At 38.5% G+C, this 11,808-nt stretch overlaps 3 protein-coding genes across 3 annotated transcripts; 1 reads left to right on the top strand and 2 right to left on the bottom strand.

Annotated features, from left to right (window-relative positions):
- The first annotated feature begins 216 nt into the window (after nucleotides 1–216).
- Nucleotides 217–3,346, top strand: Cht11 (chitinase-3-like protein). Its single transcript, XM_073083008.1, has one exon. It carries the CDS (start codon nucleotides 539–541, stop codon nucleotides 1,886–1,888), a length of 1,350 nt encoding a protein of 449 aa, XP_072939109.1. The 5' UTR covers nucleotides 217–538; the 3' UTR covers nucleotides 1,889–3,346.
- A 1,729-nt stretch (nucleotides 3,347–5,075) lies between these two features.
- LOC140749524 (uncharacterized) lies at nucleotides 5,076–8,203 on the bottom strand. The gene is made up of 2 exons (XM_073082604.1): nucleotides 7,066–8,203; nucleotides 5,076–7,034 (listed from the first exon to the last, which is right to left on the bottom strand). Exon 1 carries the CDS (start codon nucleotides 8,049–8,051, stop codon nucleotides 7,533–7,535), a length of 519 nt encoding a protein of 172 aa, XP_072938705.1. The 5' UTR covers nucleotides 8,052–8,203; the 3' UTR covers nucleotides 5,076–7,034; nucleotides 7,066–7,532.
- A 2,329-nt stretch (nucleotides 8,204–10,532) lies between these two features.
- LOC140749671 (uncharacterized) lies at nucleotides 10,533–10,982 on the bottom strand. The gene is made up of 2 exons (XM_073082788.1): nucleotides 10,801–10,982; nucleotides 10,533–10,755 (listed from the first exon to the last, which is right to left on the bottom strand). Exons 1-2 carry the CDS (start codon nucleotides 10,980–10,982, stop codon nucleotides 10,533–10,535), a joined length of 405 nt encoding a protein of 134 aa, XP_072938889.1.
- Nucleotides 10,983–11,808: the final 826 nt, after the last annotated feature.

Here is an 11,808-nt window from a genome sequence, read left to right as displayed (position 1 = left end):
TGTACGCAATCTGTCAAAATATCTATGAACTAAAAGTTATTTTTATATAATATAATAGCGTAAGAAATAATACGATCAGTTTAATTTATAGGTGAATCAAGAAGGAATACAAATTTCCTAATATTTTGCTCATCAGTAATAAAAACAAGATTTCTTGACATATTATTGCATAAATCACCAATAAAACGGTGGTACCTTGTAATTTAACTTGAAACGGAACGTTAACGTAAAAATGTTTTGTTTGTTGATTTGAAGATTTGTTCAATTTGTTGATTGTTCATTTGATCACTGATTATAACATTTATAACTGACATTTAACATTGTGTTTGTTGAATTTAATACCTACGGTGCATTATGATTGTAATCTATTACATTTACGTCATCAAACAGATTAATTTGAATTTATAAACCATATGACACGTTAGTGTGTGACTGAATAAGACATTGTAAATAAGGATGTTATTTACAGTTCAGATAACTGTGTAACTGTAAGGTACTGTTATTTTAAGTTAGTGTATTAATTAAGTGGATTGAAATAATGAAGTTGAAATTATATAGCAAAGAAAAGTTTACCAGGCTTGCACGGCTTGAAGCCTCGAAAAAGAACGAGAACTTATTAGAATACAACAAACATAAAGAATCGCTTAGTTGGATTGCGGGGATATTTAGTTTATGTTTACTTATAGTCCTGTGTTGCTTAACTATATTGGCGTCTGGAATTCTGGAACACAACGCTCAGCTGCGGGAGGTGGCCGCAGCGAGCGCGCCCGCGCACAGGGTGGTCTGCTACTACAACACCCCAAACCAACAAGACGGAGGCCAGCTGCTGCCCGCACACATTCACCCACATCTCTGCACTCATATTAATGTTGCTTTTGCGCAAATTAAGGATAAGAAGATACATCTTGACGATGAACAGTATAAAAGTTTGGCAGAAGTCGTGTCCTTAAAAAAATTAAATCCTAAATTGAAGATCTTGCTCTCCATTGGAGGAGCTAGTAATGAAAGCGGTTTTCCCAACATGGTTGCAGACCATGCTTCACGAAAAGTTTTTATTAAATCAGTTAAATTTATATTAAGAAATTACTCTCTGGATGGTATAGATCTGGACTGGGAATTTCCCGCGATCCATAATTATAGATCCATTCTCAAAAAGCGGGAGAGGCAACATTTCTCGCAGTTGCTCAGAGAAATCAGAATGGAGTATAATAGAGAAAAAAGGAACTATCTGCTCACCGTTGCCGTCGCTGCTCCTAAGATCATTGTTGACAGTGCTTATGATGTAGACCAAATAAACATGTATGTGGACTATGCCAATATCATGACTTATGATTTTCACTACTTTACTGACTTTACTCCATTCACAGGTCTGAACTCCCCCTTGTATGCCAGAGCCACAGAACAGTTATATATGGCTACACTTAACATAAATTATACAGTGCACATGTATATAGACAAGGGGCTAGATAGAAGTAAAATAGTGGTGGGGATACCAACATATGGACATTCCTTCAAATTATTCAATGCTAATAATGGAAATGTGGGAAGTCCAGCTCTAGGATATGGGAATCTTGGACAATTAGGATTCGTAAACTATCCAGACGTTTGCCACTTTATGAAGACCCATAAAATTGATGTCAATGTACACTTTGATGTCGATGCAAGGGTACCATATCTGCATAGAGACCATGAATGGGCCTCGTTCGATAATCCCCAAAGTGTCATGAACAAAGCTGAATATATAAAGGAAAATAACTTGGGTGGTGCCATGATATACTCCTTGAATGCGGATGACTACGAAGGTCGGTGCATCGGTTTATCGGGCAGCTTGAAATTCCCCTTGGCAGAATCAATAAAGAACACACTCAATGGAAACAACACTTCGTAATAGCTTCATGACAAACGATGAAATGGAACCACCACCTTAAGACAGTTTCACAAGCGTAACACTGATGAGCATTTGAAGGCATTTAGTTACCTTTTTCTTCCGGGTCACATAGGTGATTTTATACATGGTACAAGATTTCATGATCGACAGCTGGGACGGTGCGCAGGCGGCGAGTGGCCGCGGCGGCGCCCACGCGGCCTCGCGCCGGACGCAGCGCGCTCCGACTGCGCGCAGGCGAGCTGCTCACCCGCGTAGAACCGCACGCGCCGCCTTCATTACTTTGCCTTATTAACTTTTAACAGTTTGAAAAAATGCACAATTTCGCTCTACTGCTTGCCGTGGCGTTTCCACTCGACCGAGTGCGTCGTCCGCTAATGTCGGCCGCGACTCGGACGCAATTCTAATTAGCTAAACTGATTATAAACATTAATTAGAGACAGTTATTCCTTGAGGAGAGAGTTAGTAGAGACCCGCCACGATGCCTTTTCAATGGATATTTAAATTATAGTATAAGTTTATTAGTACTTATTCAATACAAAGTAGATAATTCACATATTTCATAAATGATAAGTAGAAGAGAGGCCATAATCTATTTCATGGTGTATTAATTACACATGCATAAAGTGTAGTGATGGCTGTGAATTTTTGTAGGTAATAAGAATTGAGGTTTAGATATAGAGTACCGATTTGTCACCAACAATACTTTATGTAATATCTACACAGTAGGTATGTATGTATCTTTATTCACTCTAATATAATTATGAAAGCGTCACACAAATATTCTTCAAATACTAGTAACAATGTACGCCATATATTTTTATCTAAATTTAAGCTTACTTTCGAAATTTTGCTTCAATTTGAGTTTCATATAAAAACTTGTTGCCCCTTAATTAAGGAATCCAATACCTATTTTACTATAATATATATTAGGTACCTTTAATTGCTTTCAGTATTTGCTATTTTTATTTAGAAGTCCTATTTACCGCTATTTTCAGTAGTTTAAATGCTGTTTAAATTTTCTTATTGTTACCTTACGTAGCGTATCTGCGCTGACTTAAAATTCTTATTTATATAAAATTTCATCATTCGGTAATCTGATCTAAACCATAATAGAGTGCAATCATCGCCAAAGATTCAATTAGTTGTCGTAAGCGGTATATTATTTAAAGCCAAGATAGATATATTTATTATGCAAAAGCATCTGATTAACATAATTATTTAGAAGTCGGCAGTTGGCATTGAATTCCATATATTGAACGCGAAAGTATAGCGAGTGGGTGGGTGCTATGCATGTTCAAAATAATAGCAGTCGTGGAGTATTTTGTTTTTTTTTTATATAAAAAACTACTTAGATTAAGTATATGTGAATCTATAACAATGTAAGATCCTGTTTCATGTAAAACTTATGACAATTAAGCAGAAAGTATTAATAAATTATTTTAGTGCTTGTTTTATAAATTGTTTTTTAATGCCACATTTACCTACCTCAATAATTGTAGGCAACATACTTGGGTATTTTCAGTGTACCCGCTACTTTTAATATGCATGCCTGAACATGAACACTTAAAAATAAGGTGCATATTATACCTGAGGAAAAGTGACGTAGTCACCTTTTTTGTGGCCTGACAGGCTTCGTCTTAGTGTGCTTCTTTACAGTTCGGTCGAAAGGATACTGTGGTTGATATTTCCTTATACTCATCAAGAGATTGCGCTACACTTATTCTGAATCATGATAACGAAGATTTTTCAACATCTTGAATTGACAAGTTCCGAACTGAAGCTGCTGTAGCACGGCCGCTCCCCGGACATGATCCTGCCTGGCGGGAAATTTTCCTTTTCCTAAAATACTATCATACTGACAATTCAATTGCGTGCGTATTTTTTTCGAACGCAAGAAAAGATATTAGAATGTTGGTATGGATGAAGGTGATAGAACCCTCTAAAATCTCTCATCTACTCCCGTCCCTCGTACCTCTATAGTCGACTCTGGCGGCATCAACGCCACACCTCGTGCCTACTTCTGCCTAATAACAGCAGTGTTAAACAGTGCTGTTTAAAAAATGTGATAAGGGAGTCATACTTTTCTGAATTATTCCTCAGGGATATCTGCGCATTTGTGGCTGATCTCATATAAGAATCTTATCTGGGGTTGATTATAGATGTACATGGGCAGCAGTAGCCACATAAATTCAGATAGATTCTCTGCATGCTCATCTGCTTATAAATAAAGTCGAAAAATTAAAAGCAATCTGATTTAAAAGTCAATGAAAAAATTCAGTTTCAGTATTTACTATAGGTACTTTAAGTATTTTACTTATATGATTATATTTCTCCAGTTAGAACAACATTCCAGTTAGAAGAAAAGTATAAAAATAAAATAATACAAACTGCAAATAAGTAGGTATAGCTAGGTGCTCCTACAATTTAGAGGAATCCATCAATAATTAATAATGTTAAAAGTCCTCAAGCCGTAAGGCCGTTTGTCCACCGCCACCGTCACCGAACCGATACCGAGATTGCGGCGCCGAAGTAGCGGTACATACATTTCTATATCAGTTTGTCCACCGCACGTCCGTCATCCAGGCCGCAGATATTTCGAGTATATCGGCATCGAGATATTGACGGGCCGGCTGGGACAAACTAAATCGGCGATATCGGTCGCGGTGGACAAATTGTAGCCATCACGTCATATTAAAATCGGCCGGAAATAATGTCGTTATCAGTATCGATTCGATGACGGTGGGCAAACGGCCTTAGGGCTGCAAGCCCTGCCTCAGAATGAAACGTACCTACATATTATACAGGTTTATGGTCTAAAGCACTACCTGCACTATCCTTTACAGTCGGGGGAAAAAAAGACAAGGCAGTGATAGCCTAGTGGTTAAGGGTCCGAACTCCGAGGTTTAAATCCACGACACGCACCTCTTATTAGAAATTAATTATCACTTGCTAATCGGTGAAAGAAAACATCGTGAGAAAACCTGCATACCTGACAGATTTATAAAAAAAACTCAAAGGTATGTGAAATCTACCAATACGCACTTGGCCAGCGCGGTGGACTATGGCCTAATCCTTCTCATTAAGAGTTACTAGGAGACCCGTGCCCAGCAGTGGGAGAGTAATGGGTTGCTGATGATGATGATGATGAAAAAAGGACAAAATCGGTTATGAAACAATAAAAGATCGGTTTAAAAATAGGAAGCTCTTTAATATGGCACTACCTTACAGTACCTAATATCTATGCGAAATAACAACTACTGTTCATCGAAGATGGCCACTCCACTACACTTCAGGCTGGATTATAGGCCGAATGTTAAAAGTAAGAACGCGCATTTTTCCATTTCGAAATACTATTTTTGTCATCGCACATCAGCTTATTACTTACGTATTTCTGTTCTTGCGCATGCCGACATTTCTTTACAGAATCGTAATCTTACCACCGATGTAGCTATGCTTCTGAGCCTTCTGATGGCGCACGAAACATTTCTAATCATTGTTATCACATACCAGATCATACAGTTTCAGTCTTGTTTTAAGAAATTGAATTTGATCGAAAATCATTGTTAGACATTGATTGTAACTTTTTCCTTTTGAGACGTAAAATTTTATGAGTATTTATTTTCACGTATTAATTTTGTAATTGTTTCAGATTCACTGCCTTTGTTTATATTTTGTTTTTCTAGTTATTTTAATTAAGTGATTGAAATTATCTGGTATGTTTATAAATTACTTTATGATTGTTATAATTTATAATCCTGACAATATAAAGCACCAAGTTTGTAGATAACTGTATGTAGCAGAAGTAGAAATACATAGGCTATTATCATTAATTACATAACTAAAATAAAAATTAGGCAAACTCTTATGGCATATATAGATATTAATAATAAAGATGGGTCATGTATTCATCTATTACTCAGTACTTGGCAGATTTTTTTAACCAATTGTATTCTGCATTATATTGTTTTAGTGCACATTTATTAAAAAAAATTTCAATGATCTATAGTTCTAATTCGAAGGGCTATATTTACGAATACACCTCTTAAGAGGAAATCCTGAACTGATGAATTGCAATTATAAAACCAAATAAAATTTTGTAATAAATTGTACTCAACCCATTTCTTATGAATTCCTGTTTCTGTGATTACAAATTACAGAGCTTTTAATCAATGTAATCAATTACATATTTATAATTAAATACTCTAATGAACAATTATATTGGTATTGGTTTTAAGTAATTCACCCAGATAAATTCAAATAACAGAACAGGAGTATTCATATATACCTACTATTAATTTAATTATGGAAAACCATCTCACATACAACCTAGACACATAAAAAATAACATGTTTACACTCAAGTAGTATATATACTACCTAATGTTAATAACTTAATTTAGTTCTATATAAGAAAATACATAAATGCTTATCAGATTAAAGCAGAGAGCAGTAACCAATTTTTTTTGAGTATTTCCAGTTAAATGCAGATTAACATGATAATATCTACTTTAAAATCCATTTATAATTAATGCAACCATTACATAAGTAACAATGTTTAAAGTTAATGTACTACAAGTGTGTTTCTCCCGTCTACGGTCTACCTATCTATTACAACCAAACTTTGCGACTATCATGTAAAACTTGAAACCAATATGGTTTTAATCTAGGAATGTCTGGTACAATATAACTTATCATAATGTGATCACACACGCAGGCCAGGCCCATGGAGCAGCCATCGTAAGGCCAACCGGTGCCGCTCCCATGCACCCTCTCCCAACTTACTCTAAGTACTTAGTACAACTAACATTGTAGATTTCACACAAAATGTAAATTCATCGTATCACAAACTATAGGTATATATACTCTATACTTCTCTATATGCATATATAATATGTATAATAGTTGAGTATCTAAATATTAGGATATGGCAACTTAACATCAACTTATTGTCTAGTGGAATATTCTATACCTAATGCCAGGCATGACTCACAGTGCTGCTCAACACTATGTGACAACGTGCAGCCGACAGCTCTCTCTTAAAGCCAATCTCTACTCAACTCTACTTCATTATGCTTTCAAACTTTTCATGTAACAAACTGTATAAAATTATATTGTTACTCAACATTCATCTATAGATAATAATGAATCTAATTTGGAAATAAACATAAGTCTTACTACATATTTCACATGTCTTATGTAAACAATAATAACTAAATGCAATTATTTAAATTTCTTAGTTAACACAAACATTGCTAACATAACAGTAGGGATAGTAAAGAACACAAGTTAATCCATATGTAATTAACAGAATAAATCTGCATCACTGTTTATGAAGCTTCTATCAAGATATTTTAAATGGCGCTATTCTATTCTCATTACAATTGTCTAAAGTACACAAATTCTTTCTAAATTATGGAAGGACGGTTCTCTTAAAATGTTGTGTAACTTTGTATCATATGTAAAAAGCGGCAACACTATATTTTGATATGTAATGCTACATTCTGCAATTTGAAGACTATAATAGTATAACCACTTTGTATCTATATTTAAGTCGGATAGATGTGTTACCTGTATTCTGAAAATGAAATGATATGAGCCAATGATACGTTTTGTGCAACGAGTAACGGCAAGCCGACGGGGCGGTGCTACGTCTGCAGCCAGTGGAACATGAGGCTGTGCACAGTGGGGTAGTCCAGCTCCGCGTTGGGCGAGCTTAGGAACTCCTTGAGGTTGAGCGCGACGTTGCCGGAGAGCGCCGCCTCCTTCAGCTCGGCGGCGGAGTGCGCAGAGTTGTCGTCGGACGCGCAGTCGGACGAGGCGGGCTCCCGCCACTTGTCGTCGTAGGTGAGGTCGCACAGTGTCGGCGGCTCGTCCGCGTCGCTCGCCTCCTCGTCCACGGAGACCCCGCGGCTCTTGTTGCGCGCCGTGTCGCTCTCGGCGCTGTCTCTGCCGCCACCTTCGTTTTGGCGTCGAGCGTTTTTTAACGCACGATAACGTCTCGACCTCTCGCGCTGCAATCTTCTCTTGCGTTCATCCGCCCGCTCCAGTTCTTCGGGAGTCTTTTTTGTAGAATTCTTTCCAAAGAAGTATCTCATGAACGACTCGTCGCAGTTTCGTTTGGACAAATAGCTCGCCATCAACTTGTAATAGTACTGGTTATCCATTCCAGTTGCAGTTGGAATACTTAAAATTGATTATTTTAAAACTTAAAACGCCAAAACTATGAAGATATTCTGGATATTGCGAAATAAAAATAATGAGAACGCGATTGTCGCTGACGTGACGTCATTGACATTTCGTTAGTTGCCACAGACTACACAACTAAATAAGGAAAAAGGACTATGTATCACTTGCACAGAATATATCTAGATTTTTATTGAATAATAATAAGGTTATATACATAGAAGAGAAAAATAAAGTTATATACAATCTTCTATACAATACAATATTCGAAACAATAAAACTAAATACTAATAGGGAATATGCACATTTTTATTTTATTATTTTAAATCACTTATCACTTCGTTTTAGCATAGTAAAAAATATAAACAATTTTATTAGGATCTGAAATATCATTTTTTTTTAAATTTTTAAGTATTGATAAAATTTTACACGTTTGAACGCCGCCATTTTTCGCGCTCTTTGAATGACGTCACGTAGTGTGATCTGTATTGATATTGATGATGATGTAACTATATGCACCATGGAACAGAAAAAACAAGTTCTTTTCTATGATATGCACATATAAAGTTATAAGGTTTTCAGGTTTCATCGCTATTTACATCATGGGAAAGACTAAATAACCATCCATCGATCAGCCTTTACTAGACCGGTCTTGGGCCGTCTGAATCCAGCGGTTACCCGCCGTCCGCTTCAGGTCGTCAGTCCACCAGGTCGGGGGGCCTCCTTTTGTCCTCCTTTTGTCGAGACGTGGTCTCCATTCGAGGACCTTTCTACCCCATCGGTTGTCTGTCCTACGAACTATGTGGCCAGCCTATTGCCACTTCAGCTTGCTTATTTTGAGAGCTATATCGGTAACTTTCGTACGCCTACGGATTTCCTCGTTACGAATTCTGTCACGTAGGGAAATACTGAGCCTAGTTTTCTCCATAGCTCGCTGAGCGACTTTGAGTCTTCGTATAAGGCCCACAGTGAAAGACCACGTCTCGGCACCGTACGTCATCACTGGCAACACACACTGCTCGAACATCATCAACTTCAGGCTCTGAGGTATCTTGGATGAAAAGATGTCACGCAATTTCCCGAACGCTGCCCGACCGTTTCCCGAACGCTGCCTTCTCGAAGTTGGACTTACCCATCTGGATTATCTGACCCAGGTAAACGTATTCGTCAACAACTTCGAGTGTGACGCCATCTATAACGACCAGCATGGGTGTGACATAGACGTTAGACATGATCTTCGTCTTGTCCATGTTCATCTTAAGACTTACCCGTTGAGAGGTGCCACAGAGGTCTTTGAGCATGGTATTGAGGTCCTCCAGCGACTCCGCCATGATGACGATATCGTCTGCGAATCGAAGGTGAGTGATATAATTATGGGCCATCGATGTTGATGCCAAATCCTTTTCACTCCATCAGTTTGAACACGAACTCCAGTGCAGTGGTAATCAGTTTTGGGGACAAAACGTCACCCTGTCTCACATCTCGCTGCACTTGGATTACACGACGACAGAAGTTTCGTACTTCTGTCGTCGTATAATCGGATCGTTATTAAGACTGCCTTATATATACACTTCAACACTTCGATGTACCGATAGTCCATCTGGAACCTCTGGAGTGACTCCAATACCGCCCATGTCTCGATAGAATCGAAGGCTTTCTCATAGTTCACATAAGCCACGCACAACGGCAGGTTGTACTCCTCGGACTTCTGTACGACCTGCCGCAGTGTGTATATGTGGTCCATGGTGCTAAAGCCTTTTCGAAAGCCGGCTTGTTCGGGAGGCTGGAAGTCGTCGAGCCTGCGAGCTATTCGATTGTAGATGACCCTCGAGAACACTTTGTAGACATGGCTTAAAAGGCAATGTGTCTGTAGTTCTTCAACAAAGACCTATCGCCTTTTTTGAAGAACAGTACCACCACACCTTTGCTCCACGCTTCCGGTGCTATACCCTGGCTAATGACAGGAATCCAATAGCTGTTGGAGTGCTATTAAAATCGGTTTGCCACCTGCTTTTAGCAGTTCCGTTGCTATTCCATCTTCGCCAGGCGCTCGGTTGTTTCTGAGCTGTTTGAGGGCCATTCTTACCTCGTAAAGGCAGACCTCCGGGATATCTTCGGTATAGTGCCGGGTTAGCGTGGCTCGCTTGTCAAAGCCAGGTCATAGAGGCGCACGCGAAGTGGTATATAACTGTCCGCAGTACTTCAGGCCTCGTGGCAACTGTGGTGCCGGCATCTGTCCTCAGCTGCGTCAGCAAGCTTTACCCAACCCGCAGATCCCTTGCGAAGACTTTGGAGCCTTTATTCCACTCTTTAATGGGAATAGCATTAAAGAGGCGCAAGTCGTGTCGCAATCTATTAAAGATCTGTGCTTTGAGCCGCCTATACTTAGACAGTGAAGGCGGAGACTGCACACACAGTGCCCGCCGCTCTACCATAAGTCCGAGTGTATGGGCTGAGAGTCTTTAAGTTGTTCTTTTGGAGGCGGTCTGGTAGTACTTCGACCCCACCTCACGGGCAGTTTCTACCAACTTGGTGTTGATATCATCAACATCTATGCAATATTCTAGGCATCGATCGAGACGATTATCGAGCTCGAGTCGAAAGTCTTCAGAGCCCTGGATCTGGCAAGGTGTTGGACGAAGTATCGTTTTCATAAGGCAGGACCGTTCCAGCTTGTCCGTTTGTCTGCCAGTATGAAGTCAATCTTGTTTTTGGTAGTACCATCGGGACTCATCCAGGTCCACTTCCTCTTCAGGCTTCTTTTTGAAACAGGAGTTCACCATATAAAATCCTTCCTTTTCCAAGAAATTAGCCAGTAAGGGGCCTCGATGGTTCCGATGACCAAATCCAAAAGGCCCCACCTTCAACTCATCGCCATATTGGACACCTAGTTTTGCATTGAAGTCCCCCATCACAACCGTGAAGTACGATTTTGAGGTATGTATGGCTTTTGAGATATCTTCATACATAACCTCTACCTCGTCGTCGGAGTGTGTCGATGTCGGCGCATATACCTGTATGACCTTCAGCGAGTACCTTTTAGATTCCCTTGAGTATATAGTATGCTACCCTTGGCGACACACTCTAAATAACCACTCTTTAGATATTTCCTAGATGTATTATGAAAAAACACTACTATATACACATTACCTACATAGTGTTTTTTTCTGTTTCAAAAAATGCAAATATACGAAAAAAGTGGTGCAAGATTATGGAAAACAGATAAAGTATCTCCAAAATCGCATTAACATTTGCATTTACTGTAACAAACAATAATTTTAGGTAAATAATTTTAAAATATTGCATTGATCGCCTACTTCGTTAGATAGGTACTTATCGACTTCTACATCAAACACTATCATTTCAAACACAAAATTTATTAAAATCTTATATATAAAATTCTCATGTCACGTTAGTTACCGTACTCCTCCAGAACGGCTTTACCGAGTTTCACCAAATTTTATATGCATATTCAGTAGGTCTGAGAATATCGACTCCGATACACATCTTAACATGGGCGACGTCATTTTTGATTCGACCAATGGCAATGCCTTTTACAAATTTGAATTTCGCTCGCAGAAATTACAATTTTTGATTAAATTTTTCATCAATGTAATACAAAATAAATGAAAAACAATTGCTTACATGTAATTTCAGGACCATAAAGTACCGAGGAAAAAAAATAACAAGAATAATCTAAATTACATGCATATTCCCTGCATATTGTTACTATAAAAT

The sequence above is a fragment of the Epargyreus clarus genome, unplaced genomic scaffold, assembly GCF_041222505.1.
Source record: "Epargyreus clarus isolate Ecla_fem2 unplaced genomic scaffold, WU_Ecla_fem_2.2 ptg000018l, whole genome shotgun sequence".
Classification (NCBI taxonomy): domain Eukaryota; kingdom Metazoa; phylum Arthropoda; class Insecta; order Lepidoptera; family Hesperiidae; genus Epargyreus; species Epargyreus clarus.
Note: the sequence above shows the minus strand (reverse complement) of the source record. Positions and strands in the feature narration are given on the sequence as shown.